This window comes from Camelus dromedarius, chromosome 18, assembly GCF_036321535.1.
Source record: "Camelus dromedarius isolate mCamDro1 chromosome 18, mCamDro1.pat, whole genome shotgun sequence".
Classification (NCBI taxonomy): Eukaryota; Metazoa; Chordata; class Mammalia; order Artiodactyla; family Camelidae; genus Camelus; species Camelus dromedarius.
Window position 1 is genome coordinate 10,811,707 of NC_087453.1, and position 18,029 is coordinate 10,829,735.

Sequence of the window (18,029 nt, forward strand, 5' to 3'; positions counted from 1 at the left end):
TACCTTTGCGGCAGGGCAGGATCATGTGATTCAAATCTGGCCAATGGGATGTGAGCAGCCGTGACGTCCAACGGCTACACTTCCCAGCTATCTTCGCGGCAGGGCAGGGTCATGTGATTCAAATCTGGCCAATGGGATGTGAGCAGCAGAGCCGTCCATCTCTCTCAGCTGTGCTCTTAAAAGGAGGCAGAGCCCTTCCCCTCCTGCTTCCGGGTGGCTGGAGTGTGAACGTGGGCTGGCGAGGTGCCGTGCTGCGCTTGGTGGAAAGAGCAGTTCTGGGGCTGGCAGGGCAGCAGGATAGGAGGACGGGTTCCTGATGCTGGCCCAGCTGTCCGGGCGGCTGACGAGAGACGAAGAAAGCTCTGTACTGTCGAAGCCGCAGTCTGGCCCCTTTGGCAAACCAGACTCTACTCCGCAGACCCTGAGTCCGGCTGGAGACCACCCCACCGGGCCCTTCAGCTGCGTGTCGGCAGCGTGCTTCTCCCGTGCGCTTTGAGCAAACAAGAGAGGTGGGTGAGTGTTCCTGTTGTGTGAAAATTGGGGTTCATGTGTTCCTGCTCTGCTGGCTCCCCAGGTGGGAGAAGCTGCTCTGAGTTTCTGAAGGCGGAGTTCGCCTTCTCTCCCTCCCCTAGCCCTGCGGAATAGTAAGCACACAGCTTAGGGCTGCTGAGGGGCTAACAGGTCCTCTGCTGGGCCCTATGTGCAGCTGTGACAGATAAGGAAACGATCAGCTCAGAGAGGGGGCATCATGGGCTGAAGGCCACACAGCCAACAACGGCAGGGCTGGGATTTGGGGCACATATTTCTGTGAGAGCAGGGCAGCTGTAGGTGGAGGTGAGGGGGTGCCCGCGATCCATAATTTAAGGCATCACCTCCCTTAGCTCACCCTCCTCCTGGCCCCTTACATAAGGGCGACCCTGGACCAGCAGTTCTCACAGGAGAAGCCTGCCCTCTAGGGGTGACTGTGGACACTTCTAATGGTGTGGGTTTTATTAAAAAAATTTTTTTTTAAAATTGAAGTATAGTTGATTAACAATGTTGTGTTAGTTTCTGGCGTCCAGCAAAATGATTGTCATACATATATATATATATTCTTTTGCTTTATAGGTTATTGCAAGATACTGACTATAGTTCCCTGTGCTATATCATAGGACCTTGTTGTTTACTTATTTTATATATAGTAGTTTGTTTCTGCTAATCCCAAACTCCTAATTTATCCCTCCCCACCCCTTTCCCCTCTGGTAATTGTAAATTTATTTTCTATGTCTGTGAGTCTGTTTCTGTTTTGTAAATAAGTTCATTTGTGTTATTTATTTTTAAAGTCCACATATAAGTGATATGGTATTTGTCTTTGAGTTTACTTCACTTAGTACGATAATCTCTAGGTCCATCGGTGTTGCTGAAAATGGCATTAATTCTTTGTTATGGCTGAGTAGTATTCCATTGTGTGTATATATATTGTGTTATATTATATATGTGTGTGTGTATGTATATATGTATAACACCACATCTTCCTTATCCAGTCATCTGTCAGTGGACATTTAGGTTGTTTCTCTGTCTTGGTTATTGTAAATAGTGCTGTGAACACTGGGGTGCGTGTATCTTTTCGAATTAAGTTTTCTCTGGAAATACGCCCAGGAGGGGGATTACTGGATAACATGACAGCTCTATTTTTAGTTTTTTAAGGAATCTCCCGCTGTTTTCCATAATGGCTGCACCAAATTACATTCCCACCAACAGTGTAGAAAGGTTCCCTTTTCTCCACACCCTCTTCAGCATGTATCATTTGTGGACTTTTAAATGATGGCCATTCTGACTGGTGTGAGGTGCTGCTTCATTGTAGTTTTTATTTGCATTTCTCTAGTAATTAGCAATGTTGAGCATCTTTTCATGTGCCTGTTGGCCATCTGTATGTCTTCTTTGGAGAGATGTTTATGTAGGTCTTCTGCCCACTTTTTAGATTGGGTTGTCTGCCTTTTTGTTATTGAGTTGTATGAGCTGTTTATTTTGGAAATTAAGCCTTGGTTGGCCACATTGTTTGCAAATATTTTCTCCCAGTCCATAGGCTGTCTTTTTGTTTTGTTGACAGTTTCATTTGCTGTACAGAAGCTGATAAGTTTGATTAGATCCCATTCGTTAATATTTTTGCTTTTATTTCTATTGCCTTGGTGTATTTGTGGAAGAGGGTGAGCTATGAGTCTCTCTACTCTGCCATCTTGGCTCCGCCCCCCTATTTCTAGTGTTGGGAGACTGACTTAAGAAGACCTTGCTACAATTGATGTCAGAGAATGTTTTGTCTAGGTGTGTTATTTTTGACTGTCATCATGATTTGGGGGCATGGCAAGTGGAGGCAGGCATTCTGCCTCATCCCAAACACCTTCGACCTGAATGATTTTCAAACATCCTGCCAGATAAAGAAGTACAAACCCATTCATAATAACCTGAGCATACACCTTAACTCCATCTTAAGTGTGGCATATAGAGTATCTATTTATGTATATACATAAACTATAAATATAAAGAATCTTTTGCATGCTTAATAAACCCCAAATTTTCGAGGGCTGCAATTACTGTGTAAATCAGGGGAAGTCTATATTTTGTTTTATTGAGAACCTTTCCAGTTGCTTCGCACTTTGGAGCAATCACATTGTGGCCACAGCACCTCACCAGCTTCGTGTGAGGCCCAGACCGCTCACCTGGGTCCCTCTGCATTTGCTGGGTCGCATCCTCAGTGATGGTGCATTTTGGTGGGAGCATTGGGATTTTGTGCCCAAATGTTTACATACTGAAGCTCACATTATTTTGAGTATACATGACTTTCCCCTTTTTTTCTCTCTGATGTCATCAGATGTTGATCTCCTGGACATTATGGTTATAAGAAGGTTTTATTATCCATTAGTAATAGTAAATGGTCATTTCAAAATGTCTGCTCTGCCGCCCTAACAACCCGCTCTGACTGGTGAGATGGTGGGAGGACAGCAGCCACTGCCCCATGGATGTCCTGTCATCCTCCAGGTGAGAACTGGAAGGCAGGTACAGGGGTGTCCACGGCCACAGGCCTAAGCTGGCTCTCATTCCAACTTTGATAGAAGCAAAGTTTTACTATGATCACTGTCACATGTTCCACGCAGAGTTTTCAATTAGATCTGAACTTGGAAGGGGGGGGGCTCTCGAAACCCCCTCCGACCCTGGCAGTGGGCTTCACACAGTCTCACCACAGAGACCATGCTCTTGACTGGCATGTTATTCCTGGATTCACGCACTAATTCATGTGGTTCATGCCATATCCTGGTGTATTACCTTGAGAAGGGTTATTTACTTAACATTTTTTTTTCTCTGTCAGTTCATTTTTATTTTATTTGTTTTTTGTTTGTTTTTGGTCTTATTTTTTTTGGAGGGGGGTAGGTAATTAGGTTTATTTATTTATTTTTTAACAGCGGTACTGGGGCTTGAACCCAGGGCCTTGTGCATGCTAAGCACAAACTCTACCACTGAGCTATCCCCTCTCCCCCATTTTTATTTTATTAAAAGTTTTAAAAAAATTTATTTTGTTTTTGTTTTGTTTTCGGGGGGTAATTAGATTTGTTTATTTTAATGGAGGTAAGGGGGATTGAACCCAGGACCTCAAGCATGCTAAGCACATGCTCTATTATGATTTATACCCTCCCCTCCAACCCCAGTTCATTTTTAAAGTTATGGAAATACGCTTTAAAAAGAAGTGCTCAGAGTAAAAGCTGAAGGCCTTCCAAAGGCCTCTGGGGACCTCCCTGACCTCACCTCCTGCCACCCCCCCCACACTTGCCTGGGGCATTGCTGTGGCCATGCTAGCTCCCTGCCCAAGCTCCAGCTTTCTGACCTTTGAACTTCTTGGTTCCTCTGGGAACTCCCTGCCTCTGATACTCACTTGGCTCCCTCCCTCTCCTCCTCCGTTTTTGCTCAGATGTCACTTAGCAGACCTGTCTTGACCATTATCTACACTTACAGCCTGCCCCACCCCAAGTGTTCCTCTTCTCTGCTTTATTTTTCTGCAAAGCTCTGGACATCATCTGACATGCAGGTTACACTTATGTGTTGCCTGCTTGTCCCCAGCCTGTGAGCTGAGTGAGGTGTAAGAGCCCTGTCTGTTCTGCTTACTGCAGAACGCCGGGTGTCTGCAATGCTGGTTGGCACACAGTAGGTGCTCACCTAACGGAGCTTACACCCTAGCTGAAGGATCTGTGACTAAGCTACCAGTTACACAGGTAATCCTTTCATCATGCATAGGATGGAGGAGGAGGAGTGTGAACAGCTTGGGGAGGGAGTTGCAGGCAGGCCTGATTTAGCTGGAAGATCAGAGTGGGAGCTGACTGCGGGGTAGGGGATTCTTCCCTCTGGAAGTGTTGCTGAAGCTGAGGCTTAAGGGATGAGTCTGGGAGAGCTGGGGAAGAGGAGGAGCCTTCCAGGTGGATGGAACAGTATATGCAAAGGCTTCTAAGTGCTGGTCTCTTAGGACCCTCGGGGCCCTCCCTCTTCTTGTGGGTTTCATCTGCTGAGACCCTAAACATTTTTGTATTTCCTTGGAATTTGTTTCTGGGGAGGGAAGGGGGAAACCAGGCCCCCCAAATTAAGCTCTGTGACATTAACAATCCACTTCCCAGGCCTCTGGGCTTGGGGGTGGCAGGCTCTCTGGGATGCTGTTGACAGGTCCAGACCCAGGACTTTGGCAGCTGTTTCTTTTCCAAGAACAGAGCCACGGCCACCAGAGCCCCTTGCCCCTCTCCTCATGGGCCTGAGATCACAAATGCAGGATTTTCTTTTTCATTAGCTTAATGCTGTCTTTATTAACTGGGAAGGGTTCCTGGAACATATGATCAGTAAGTATTAAATAAAACACACACACGTGCACCAGCCCCCCACCAGCCTGCCCTGACACACAGGCTCTGGGCTCCCCAGCAGTTGTCCCAGAAACAATGCAGGGCTACCAGAGGCGGCAGCCAAAGGCCTGGAGGGGGATTTGCAGAAGGAAATTACTCAGGATGCTTCTGCGATTTCTAAATGGGAGCAGAGCGGCAAGCACAGAGCCTGGGAAGCAGACAGGCTCGAGAGAAGGAAGAAGCAGTCTGGGAGATGGACAGGAGGAAGTACCTTTTTCGCTCCCTGCTCTTCTTCCACGCCATCGCCAATCACAATGTAGACAGCTTTCCTGCCGAATCTCTGCATTATCCTCTCGAAGCAGCTCTCCTTCCCTGCAAGCACAGAAGAAGGAAAGAGAGAAAGGCCGCTTGGTGAGGACCCAGGCTGGTGATGAATAATAACTGCTAATTAAGAACTTGTTGTGTGTAGTCATCTTCCTAAAGGCCAGGGATTATCACTGCATCCTCAAACAGACTTTGAGGTGTCACTGTCACCATCCCCAGGTGACAGAGGACAAGGCAGAGGCACAGATAGGTTAAGTGGCTTGCCCACGGTGACACAGCAGAAGAGGCAGTGCAGTGGGGTAAGCAGGCTCTGGTGTCTACGTGGCTGTCCGGGGTAGTTGTGATGGACCCATTTTCCAGATCAGGACAGAAGGCTCTGAGAGGTGAAGTGAGCTGCCCAGGATCCCAGAATTAGGACGCAGAGGTGCCGGGATTCACACGTCCGCAGGTGGGAAGCCTGGCGAGAGTGGCCCTCATGTGACTCTCTTGGACATTTTTTTCTTGTTTCCTGTAAATGATCACTTTTTCGTGTTTTCCTTCTTCTCAGGTGCCCGGACAGCAGCATAAATCCTGGCACACTGAATTCAGATTTTAGCTCATCCTGCCTGTCGGCAAATTGAGTAACCATAATCATAATGAGAACAGCTGTAGTAACAGCAGGTGTCACTCGCTCACTCAATATACCCTGTACTCTGCCGAGTGCTTCACCTACATCAGGATTTCTTGGCCTCCGTGTTACTTGTATTTTCCGCTGGCTAATTCTTTGCTGTGGGGGCTGCCCTGAGCATTGAAGGATGTTTAGCAGCATCATCTCTGTCTCTACCTGCTAGTAGCAAACCTTCCAGTTTAAGAACGAAAAATGTCTACAGATGTTGCCAAGTGTTCCCTGGGAGGCAAAAGGACCCCTCAGTCCATTGGGAGCCACTGATTTACGGTAATTCATTTAACTATCACAGAAATCCTCAAGAAATTGGAATTAAATACGTTATTTTTTTAAATGGAGATACGGGGGATTGAACCCAGGACCTTGCGCATGCTAAGCATGCGCTCTACCACTGAGCCAAACCCACCCTCCTTGCATTTTATTTTATTGTAGTCGCTGTACAATATAAGTTATGTGTGCATAATATAGTGCTTCACAATTTTTAGAGATTATGCTGTATTTATAGTTACTATAAAATATTGGCTGTACTCCCCATGTTGTACAGTATATCCTTGTAGCTTCTTTTATACCTAATAGTTTGTACCTCTTAATCCCCTACCCCTGTTGCCCCCCCACCCCGATTCCCTCTTTCCACTGGTAACCAGTAGTTTGTTCTCTGTATCTGTGAGTCAAGTTTCTTTTTTGTTATAGCCACTAATTTTATTTTTTAGATTCCACATAAGTGATATCATACAATATTTGTCTTTCTGTTTGATTTATTTCACTTAGCATAATGCCCTCCAAGTCCATCCATGTTGCTGCAAATGGCAAAATTTTGTTCTTTTTTATGGCTGAGTGGTATTCCACTGTCTATATGTACCATGGAAACAACCTAAGTGTCCATCAACAGATGAATGGATAAAGAAGATGTTATATATAATTCCTATTTTAGAGATTAAAAGACTGAGGCTCAGGGTTGTTAAAATGCCTTGAAGATGAGCATAGTGGTAGTTATAATAACACAGCTCTAGAAGGGGTACAGTTCAAGTGGTAGAGTGCATGCTTAGCATGCACAAAGTCCTGGGTTCAATCCCCAGTACCTCCTCTAAAAATAAATATATAAAAACCTAATTACCCCCCCCCCCAATTTAAAAAAACACACAGCTCTTATTTTTGAGCACTGTGTTCTGCTGGGAACTTCTAAACTGCTGTTTCGCATGCACTGTTTCGCTTTTATCATATGCTTAGAAGTACTGTGGTCTTTCACTTCGTGGACTGGAAAGCTGAGGCAAAGAGAGGTGGAATCACTTGTGCAGGGTACCCAGCCAGCAAGGGGAGAGTCAGGATTCAAACCCAGGCCGCCTGCCTCACAGCCTGGTCTCTGAACTACTCTGTTACACTGTGCTAAGCAGGAATCCATTTGTCTGCAGTCTGCTTTCTCCCCTTAAGAGCACAGGCTGGGCCAAAGCAGTAGGTCACCACTGTCTTCTGCGTTAATGGAAGTACACTTCCTTGCTGTGCCTCCCACTAGGGTAGGTGGAGCCTGTTCCCCAACCCCACTGATACTGTAATGGCCATGTGACTTGACTGGACCAATGGAATGTTTGTTAGGGACCTGCCACGAGAAATTTGTATGGGTGGTCCACATCTGCCATCTGTCAGAAGACTGTGCTGCTGGATGGCTGCTGGTCCCATAATGAGGAGATATGTGGAGCACATCCAGAACCTGGAATCAAGTCCAGCAGAGCCAATGCTGGCTCACCAGCTCATGAGCAAGAAATAAAAACTGGTTGCTGCAAGCCACCAAATGTTGGGGAATATTTATTAATACAGCATTATTAATAGCAGAAACCTGAGTATTGAAAAAATGATTTTTATGTTAAAACAAGGAACTAGAAGCTAAATTTCTGTCTTATCTCAACTTTGACTACTCCTAGTTCTTTGATCTTCAGGCACCCCAAGTGGGAAACAAGAACCACTCTACCACTTCCCTGAAAGCATCTGATTCCTCTGATGTGGACGCAGAATCCCTGGGTTAAACGAAGATGTTGGATATGACTGAGTTAGAGGTTCCTTTCTTGAGGATCAACAGAAAAAAGATTCTGTTGTCAAATGAAACTTTGCTTTAAAAAGTTTTATTACAGGACTTAATGGAGTCTTTGATTTGTTCATGTTCATTGTGAGTTTTCCAAGCTTATCTGACCACTGGCTGAATCTTTTGTTCATGAGTCATCTCTTGAGAAATGCTGTCCCAGACCAGTGTTTCTCAAACATTCCAGAACTACATCCTCAGTTGTGACCAAATCCAAGAACCATTTTTTCTCTTAAAATCAACTCACACTTCTATTTTTACTTAAGCTCATTTAAATGCAGAGTAGAAAAAAAAATACAGAGTAGAATCACTAAAGTAAAAGGAAAACCAATCACCTCACACCCATTAGGATGGCTATTATCAAAAGAAAGAAAAGATCAAGTGTTGGTGAGGATGTGGAGTAACTGGAATCCGTGGGTACTGTTGGTGGGAATGTAAAACGGTGCAGCGGCTGCTGTGGATGGCAGTTCCTTAAAAAGTTAAAAACAGAACTACCATATAATGCAGAAATTCCACTTCTGGGTATACTCCCTAAAGAACTGAAAGCAGAGTCTTCAAGAGATATTTATACACATGTATCCACAGCAGCATTATTCACAATAGCCAAAAGGTGGAAGCAACCCAAATGTCCATCGATGTATGCGTGGATAAGCAAAATGTGGTCTAGACATACAATTAAATATTATTCAGCCTTAAAAAGGAAGGGAATTCTGGCACATGTTACAACATGGGTGGACCTTGAGGATCTTATGCTAAGTAAAGTAAGCCAGTCACAGAAAAATACTGTATGCCTCTGCTTATATGAGGTAGCTAGAGCAGTTAAATTCATAGAAAGTAGAAGGGTGGTTGCCAGGGGGGAGGGGGAATGGGGAGTTGTTGTTTAATAGATACTGAATTTCAGTTTTATAAGATGAAAAGAGTTCTGGAGATGGATGGTGGTGATGGTTGCACAACAATGTGAATGTACTTAATGCTCCTGAATGCTACACTTAAAAATGGTTAAGATAGTAAATTTTATGTTATGCATATTTTATCACAATTAAAAATACATTATTTAAAAAAAGAGGTTCTAAATGAGCCTAAAAGTACACAACTAGAGGTGTGCAGGAAGAAAACAAAGGTACACACAAGGTACTGCTTCAGAATCTAACGGCCATTTATGGCCTGAACATCTGTGATTTTAAAATCTAAAGGCACTTTTATGTCATGTTCAGACCCAGACCTTTAGTAAAGGCAAAACTGCTCTAAGAAAATGCTTCCAAAGCACATACTATAAATTGTTTTTTTTTTTTTTTGCTCCAGAAAAAAACAAAGGGTAAAAATTTCTAATTAAAACTCTGTTAACTGGCTAGATTTATTTTGTATTTTTATACATTTTTAGGTGATACAAGAATAAAAAATCAGCCTCACCCCCACTTAAAACCACTATTACTTACCTGATGAGAAATGATGCTGTTAATTTCTAGTTATTGAGTTCTCTTATCTGATGAAAGCTCTGAAGCTCTGAGCCTAAGCCTTGTTTTCTTTGTTAATAAGGGAGATTAGCAAGTATTAGAGGCGTCAAAGCAGGATGACACTAAATTGAGACTCTCCTTGAAAGAGTAGTGAAAAGAAACAATAGTTTTTTCTCTGTGTGGTTCAAGGATAGAGTCAGGATCATTTAATGACTTGTACCACCTAAATTAACACCACCTCATGTACCATGCTGGGGTGGGAACTGTCTTCCTCCTCTTCCTTAGTAGCAGCTATGGGCTACCTTTCCCAGCTTCCTTTGCAACTAGTTGTAGTCATGTGACTAAGCTGGACCAATAGGTGAGCAGAAGTAACATGCACCCCATTCTGAGTCTTGGTTTTAAAATATTGGATGTGCATTGCTCCTTACTCTTCCTCCTTCCCATAAGCTGGAATGATGATATGGTGGACTCTGATCTGACCATGTTACATGAGAATAAAATTATAGGGGATGGTGGAAAAATAAAATGGGAAGGACCCAGGTTCCTGGGTGAGTATGAGGACAGAGTCACCCAGTCAGCCTGGATCACTCACTCTGGTCTGTGGCCATCTGAGGAAGAAATAAGCTCTGACCCTGGTATAGTGATTAAGCCCTTGTATTTGGGACGTGTTCGTGATACAGCTTTACCGGTAGCCTAACTAATAAACACTTTGGAAAACTGTGGTCCTCACTGATTCTCTAGAAGCAGAGTCTTAAAGCAAGTGGATTATAGGAGTTATTTTGGAGATCTGAGTCATGCCTGTGGACAAGTTCTTTAACCTCCCTAGTGCCATTTTCCTTAAACTTCCCATGCCCAGCATGCAAAGCTGACCTCACCCTCCCTCCCTGCACCACCCTGAGGCCCGGTCCCCCTACCTGTCTTGGTTGCACTGTAGATGTTCTCAATAGGAAACACGGAGCCCAGACCATACAGCAGGACTTTGGCCAGGGCAGGAATCAGTTGAGTGGTGGTGACCAGCACGTTGACACAATTGGGCCTAAGGACAAAGGAGACTGTGGGTCAGAATCCCAATGTCCCACAGGCCTCCTCCCCCTGCAGCCTGAGCCTGGAGTTGGTGGGAATTCTGGGGGGTTTGGAGCCTATGGCTAAGTCATCTTCAGGTGAGGGCCCAAGGACTCTTCAGCTATTCCTCTTAGCTTCCTGACACATTGAAATGGAACACAAGTATAATACTTTTTCTGTTTCAAAAGAAAATGCTTATTGCAAGGGCCACAGACTTAAACAGCTACAGGGACCTATTGGAAATGTACATGAGTGATAAAGAGCAAGTGTAGGACAACAGGGAGCAGTGAGGACTGGGGTAAACTGGACAGCACACAGCAGTTCTGACATTTTCAGAGATCCTAGAAACTGCAGCTATGGATTTACTTTCCCAGGTTTAGGACAAAGTGTGTATGAAACAAAACACATCAGCACATGGATTCAGCTCATGGGCTGCCATTTTATAGCTATTCATAGATTGGGTCACAAGAATTCTGATGCTGGTGCAGAGGGTAATTTGTTCTCTGGCCCCAGGGATCCTATTTAAGAGCAAGAGGCAATTTACTGGGAGGCCTAGGAAGAAACTGGACCCTCCTGACTTCACTAAGAGCCCTCGGATGATCTGTGACATCCCATAAAATGGTTTTCAGAGGGTGATGTGGGCAAGAGCAGATGGGACAAGATGGACCTTGTACAAAGGTCTTTAACTTGGCTGGACCCTGGTAAGTCTCTGCAGCATCTGCTCTGCTATGGGCCGTGGTGCCTTGTACACCTCTGCTTTATCAAATCTGGAAAATGCACAAGTGAGAATCTGGAGAGTCCGGTTCTCCAAGTGTGAAAATGGAGGGGCTGCCACCTTTGAGCGGGAGCAGGTACAGTGGCACAAAGGGAAATTCGGGCTCCCACCTACCGGGAATTGATGAGGTTTAGTGCCTTCAGGGAATGGGTCAGCCAGAGGTCAGTCAGAGCTTCCAGCTCGGCTCTGAGCTGCAGCCAGGTCTCTCTTTTGGGAGCTCCTATCAAGCCTGTGGACAAAGGAAATAAAGGTGTGGCCGTTATCATTTTAGAGGTCTGGGGGGAGTAGGAGTAGAAGGGGAGTCTAGCTGCTGTAACTTGAGGTTTCAAATCAGATGACACCCAAGGTCAACTTAATCCAGTGACCTTAATCTTATTTTGGGACTGACAGATCAATCCATCCATTGACTGACCCATGCGATCACCCACTCACTCATCTGCCCATCCACCCACCTATCCATCCATCCATCCAACAAAGAATTTGGGAGTGTCTTCTATGTGTTCAGTATTGTAATAGGCACAGAACATACACAGATGAATAAAACATGCAGATTACAGAGCTTATACTGTTACAGTGGAGACAAAAAATAATGACTAACATTTACTGAGTGCTTATGTGCAGGGCCCTGTGCTTTTAACATGACTTATTTCATTCTCACAGCAGCCCTAAAGGTGACCACTCTTTTTATTTCTTCTTTTTAAAATATTGAGATATAATTGACCTGTAACATTGTGTAATTCAGGTGAAGAAACTGGGGCTTTGTGAGGTGGACTGACTTGTTCATCATAGGGAGGAAATAAGGGTGACAGGTTTGGCACCCAGGCTGCTGACCTCCAGAGCCCACTCCTTGGTCTTTCAGAATCTGTCATTCTCTCAGTTATCAGGGTCCTTAAGAGAAAGTTCAGACTCCACAGCCCTGGACTCTGCCCCTACTTAGTTGCCAATCTCATCTCTTGCTATGGCCTTGATGCCCTTCCATTCCATCCCTCCTCTCTGTTCCTTGAAACAGCAAGTGTACTTCTGCCTCAGGACCTTTGCACACCTCATTTCAGAACCCGCACCCCTCTTCTTATCTTACCTTCCCTTCTTGCCTGGCTAACTCCTTCAAACTCAAATGTCATTTATTCTGGAAGGCCTGTCCTCGTCAAGTCTACTTTATTCTCTCAACATACTGTACCTCTTCTTCATAGCACTTGTCACAACTATAATTTAAGACACACCTGCGAGATTCTGTGTTTGATGTTTGCTCTGTGAGGCAGGGACCAAGTTGGCCTTGTTTACCACCACAGTACCAGCCCCTATAGCAGGTGTCTCTTCAACAAACACATGGAGTATTTGTTCAAGGGAGAACACATTCATTGGGACAAAATGCTGAAGGCGGCCTCTGGTTTTCCTTTCTCTCTGCACCTTCTCCCAGCTCCTGAGCTAGGGCCCTTAACAATACAAAACCTCAGGGGCACTGCACTTTACAGTTTACAATAGACCTTCCTATGCCTGCTGCCATGAGTATCTAGCTGGTCAACCACTCTGACTTTGTATCTGTTACAAACTTGAAGTTTGCATCAAGTTATAGTTTGTTTGCTCCTGACCCATGGCTTTTCCCTCCAGACTTGGTCTCCCTCCTCGGATAACAAGAGCAGCATTTAAGAAGCGCCGACGGTGTGGCGACACTGTTCTCAGCACCTTCCATTGCTAATTCTACACACGAAGAAACAGGCACAGAGAGGTCAAGTAACCTGCTCAGGGCTACACAGGACGTGGCAGAGGAGGGGGGTGTGAAATCAGGCAAAGTTCTCTGAACCAAACCACTGCCTCCCAGATGTTGACTTAAGAAGCAGTTTTCTTTTTTCATTCTGTATCTCACAGACATCTCTTTTCTGAGTACACTGAAACACCTGGAATCCTATTGGCTGTGGTGAGCCCCCCAGGCTGGTGGCCGCAGCCCTTACCAGCCTAGTTCTGCAATGCAGAAACAGCCAGGGGAGGGGTAGAGGAAGGGGGGCTGCCCACCGGCGTCCTGCCAACCACAAGCCCCTCGCCTGCTGACACATCAGGTAATTTCCCCTCAGCTTATGGAAAAGCCACACAGCCTGACAGAAGCCCTGGGCATTTCCTGGGGCTTAACCTGGATGGGGAGCAGATGGCCCATCCCTGTCTCCCCTACCCCAAGCACAGCTGATCCCCTCCTCTCTGTGTGCAGGGGTGGGTGAGCAGGCAGGGCGACCCAGAAGCTCTCTGCTTCACTCCTGCAGTTGACAGACTTGGATATGAGAGGCCACAAAATGTGGGCAGAGGTGCGGGAGTAGCCAGCCTGGGCTGTGTGATGCTGGGTAGGTTACTTAACCTCTCTGGTCTCGGTTTCCACCTTCATACAACATGGACGAGAAAAGCAGTTACCTTATAGGGATGTTGTGAAGAGCAAAAAAACTATTAGATAAAAAGTCTTCATAACAGAGCCTGGCATGGAAAACAGTCAGAAAACATTAGCTGTTGCCAAGCCTGCAGCCATGGACAAGACAGAAAATCCTTCCCAAAGAACTGATGGTCTGTCCGGGGAAGATACAGGAGAACCTAAAAGACTCCCAAGCAAAACTGCGAGGAACTAGTGATAAATGCTGTTTACTAGGTGCCTGCTGCATACCAGGCACAGGGTCCTGCCTTTTGTGTGCATTAACAACAGACCGCTCCATAACCCAGGGAAGTGGAATTACTTTTACCCCCACTTCACAAACTTAGAAACAGGCTCAGGGAGATAGAAAGGGGCAGCGCTGGGACCAGAAGTGGGTTCTGTCCAGGTGGAGACCCTGAATTCTTCCTGGGACTCTACTCTTTCTGGGGATGGGGCCAAGGTGTATTTGGAAGATACTCTTAGCTGCCCACTCAAACCTCTTCCCTTTATAGGCCAGTAGCTGGTTAGAGACATTGTGATCATCAAAAACATCCTCAAATGCCTCCTGGGGGAGAAGCAGCAGCATTTCTGGTCAAGAACCACTCAACTAGAGAATTCCAGGAACAGTGATGGAGGGCCTGGTCACTGCCGAGCCAATCCTGCCTCCAGCCTCTTCCACATTTTTTTGTTCAGTGTGATAACCAACGCTCTCCTGCTGCTGAAGTCAGTGGCTTTCACCTTGGCTGCACAGTAGAGTCCTCCAGGGAACTCTGAGTCCTGATGCCTGGGTAGCAGCCAGGCCAAGGAAATCAAAACTGGACGTTCCTTGGGGGTTCCACTATGAGTGAGAATCAGTGACTCCCAGTGCACCTGCAACTTGAGTGTTTCCACAAGTCACCTGGGAATCTTGTTAAAAATGCAGATCTGACTCAGTCGCTGGGGGGCAGGGCCTGAGATCCTTCATTTCTAACAAGCTGCCAGGTGATGCTCATGTGGCTAGTCCATGGATCACAGTCTGAGTAGTGAGGGCTGAAGCCAGTGGTCCTCAAACTCCAGTGAGCGTGAGCATCACCTGGAGGGCAGGTTAAGACACAGAGGGCCGGCCTGCCCCAGCTTCAAATCCAACAGGCCTAAGGTGGGGCCAGAGAATCTGCATTTCCAAGTCTTCAGATGATGTGGATGCTGCTGGTCTGAGGACCGCACATGGAGAACCACTGGTTGTGACTAAGATACAGCAACTGGGGGGAGATATAATCATGGCAAGATACTTCATTCATTCCTCCGCTTCTGCCCACCAACGTGAGGATGATGAAACACTAGTGCCCTCTTCTCGGAGCATCATGAGGATTACACTGAGCGAGCTAGGATTTATAAGCCTCCCAGAACAGTGCCTGGCACAGAGTAGGTGAGATGGGAGTGACAGCATCCGACCTTGAATTTCCCTTGGCTTGGAGGTGTGGCCGAGCACAGGCAGACCCTCTGACCACCGTGGACGGCCCTTTTCCTGGCCCACTCACCGCCAACGTTGTTCTTGTAGGTGTTGTACATCTCCTTCACCCGCCGGTAGCGGAAGGCCAGCTTCCTCATCCAGTCCACGCCACCATGGACGCCGGAGCCCAGGCACAGGTTGGCTCCCGGGGCCGAACTGTGGAAGCCATCAGCGGAGAAATTGTACGTGCTGGGGAGAGGGAGGAGACAGTGTTAATGTGGGGAGGTGGGTGCTCTTTGCCAGCAGACCGCAGACCCCATGGGACCCATGGTTGGAGCTTAGGGTGCCCCTGTGTCCCTGAACAGGTGGAGGTGCTGTGTGTTTGTGTGCTCTGGGAAAAGCAGAGCCATACTTTTATTAGCTTCCCAAAACAGCAGGGGCATCCTTTGCTCTTGCTGAGTTAGCATTCACTCTCCTTTCTTTTGGTATCAAAAAGCATCTCTGTTTTTTGGGGGTGGGGAGCCATTCTGTTCCCTGCAGGCAGCGGGCAAGCTAGGGAAAGCCTCCCTCTCTCCCCCTTTGGCATTTGAAGCTGGAAGCCAACTCCAGAAAATGACCGGCGTTGGTTCATCCTGATGGAAGGTTCCAGGAGGAAATGCCAGTTAATTCCCACTACTTTGATTTCCAAATCTGCCCTGCTTCACCTCCCCTGTAAGGCTGGGCTGCTGACCCTTTCTTCCTATTCTGTGAGCATATCCGTATCTTTTTATAGAAATTCCCTACGTTAATTTTTTGGTTAAATTCGGCAGAGTCAATTGCTGGTACTTTGCAGATACAACTCCCCACCCTGAATACAGCTGCTGGACTAACAAGTTGGACATGTGGATGGGGGATGAGTCAGAGTGCCACACGGAGTTAACAGCAGAAGCGACAGCTGGGAACCAGAAGGGGAAAATGCGTGGGCGATTCACCACCTACAGCGGCTCGACTGTGAGAAGGAAAACCCCAGCTCTCCACAGACCCCTCTTCCCCTCCACCAGAAGCTTGGTACAGGCTTGCAAAACCACAGGAGTAAAGCTTATGCTACAGTGTCACCAGGCAAAACCAGAGCCTGACAAGGGATGTGTGTACCAAAAACTTTAAAAATCACAGTCTCTTCAGAGAGAAAAAGATGGGGGAAGCAGGTCAGTGTGGTCCCATGGCCTCTCAGGGGATGGGTTTGACTGATCCATTTGGAAGTCAAGGTTGGTGCCTCCTCATCAGGTTCCTGCTGCCAGGAATTTGAGCACACCTTCCTCCTTCATTCACAGGACATCAGAGACTCTGGACATTGCGGAAGTTTCCCTTTAAGTAATGATGGGAATGTAGAACAACACCTTATGGACCACTCCCTGGGCAGTGCAGAAAGGTTAGATAATTTATTCTTACAAAAGAACACTGACTACAAACTCAGAGGATCCCCTGGGGAGATGCCTGGATGTTCTGCCAAGAGATGGAGGCCAGGGAAGGGTGTCCGTGAATCCTGCCTCCCCCACTTACCAGCTGTGTGAGGTTGGGCAGGTTTCTTAACCTCTCTGTGCCTCATTCCCCAAGTGTAAAATGAGGATGATTATAAGAGCAACTATTTCCTAGGGTTACTGTGAAGATGCAATGAGTTAATTCAAGTAAAGCATTTGCAACAGGGCATGGTGCAAAATAAGGGCATTGCCAGGGTTGGTTTTTTAGTGTTAACTGAAAAAAAAAAGGGGGGGGGGCATTTGATACTTGGTGCCTCACACACAGTAGGTCCTCAATAGACAGTTCTTTTTTTAATTGAGGTATAGTCGATCTATAATGTGTTAATTTCTGGTGTAGAGCATAGTGATTCAGCACAGTGATACATACATATTCCTTTTTATATTCTTTTTCATTAGAGGTTATACAAGGTATTGAATCTAGTTCTCTGTGCTCTACAGCAGGACCTTGTTGTTTATCTATTTTATGTATAGTAGTTAGTATCTGCCATGATACATATTTCTTGAATGAAAAAACAGGGAATTTGGCTTCTAGGGGAGGAAAAACACCCCTGGATTGCAGATTCTTGAAGTGAGGTACCAAACCAGCTCAGTACGAGTCAGGGTTCAGGGAACATTGCTCTAAATTCCGAGCCAGCCAGCTACAGGGGAAACTATAAAAACGGAGCCCCGGTTGCTCATTGCCTTGAAAGGGAGAGTGGTTTCCAGGGATGACTTCATGGAAAGGACACAATTAACCCTGATCTGGGCTTTATTTACTCCATAAATTGAGAAGTCCTGGCTAGCACTGGAGCCGTGCACCTTGCCAGACCTGACTGCAGAAGGGATTTTCTCAATGGCTAATTAAAACTTAGCAGGTGATCGATGCCCACCTATCACTTCTAATCGTGCTGGGCTTTGAAAAGGCTTGCAGGGCTCAGTAACATAAACTCTGATTTCTTTTTTTTGGAGAAAGTTGGAAGATACACCCAGGAAGCAAACACTAAGTGAAGTTACCATGACTGGCCCACAAGCAAAACTTACTTGGTCTCATAATATTTTTGATGGGCTTAGAGGCGTTGAATTGTGATAATTTTGGATAAGCACAGATTAACTAGGGTCCCATTTTTATAAAGTCTCCCTAAGGGCAGGCTTGGAACATTCCAGCCACATTCTTGTGAGAGATGTCTCATTTTGAGCAATTGGGCACCTTATTTCCGGAATTCATATTGTAGTATTGTTTTCTCCTAGAAACCAGACAGAGCACTTACTCATTCCAAAAAGATAATTTTTTGAATATCGACTGTATCAACTTTTATATTAAATAATATATGTATGTTAATAAATGCAGTCAAACCTTGGAGGAAGGTCTATCAGACTCTCGGTGGTGGTGATTCTGGGAGGCAAAATCAGAAGAGGTGTACGACAAGTTTTACAATACGCATGCAGGAGTTTAGTAAGCAGGAAACGAAAAACCACAGAGAGAAACAGCAGGGTTCCAGAGTTTGTGGGCAG

The 18,029-nt window shown here is 45.9% G+C and overlaps 1 protein-coding gene and 1 long non-coding RNA gene across 3 annotated transcripts in view; one reads left to right on the forward strand and one right to left on the reverse strand.

The window, feature by feature from the left end:
- EYA2 (EYA transcriptional coactivator and phosphatase 2) overlaps positions 1 to 18,029 on the reverse strand; it is a 214,808-nt gene that overhangs the window by 4,207 nt on the left and 192,572 nt on the right. For both annotated transcript variants that reach the window (XM_031433690.2, XM_031433691.2), the window contains 4 exons: positions 15,110 to 15,270; positions 11,318 to 11,432; positions 10,281 to 10,402; positions 5,125 to 5,225 (listed from right to left, as the gene is read on the reverse strand). In XM_031433690.2, coding sequence (XP_031289550.1) covers positions 5,125 to 5,225; positions 10,281 to 10,402; positions 11,318 to 11,432; positions 15,110 to 15,270 — 499 coding nt within the window. The remainder of the gene's footprint in view (positions 1 to 5,124; positions 5,226 to 10,280; positions 10,403 to 11,317; positions 11,433 to 15,109; positions 15,271 to 18,029) is intronic.
- On the forward strand, positions 356 to 17,880 carry LOC116147368 (uncharacterized). The gene is made up of 3 exons (XR_010385028.1): positions 356 to 513; positions 15,130 to 15,263; positions 15,854 to 17,880. It is a non-coding gene; the product is annotated as an uncharacterized LOC116147368 (long non-coding RNA).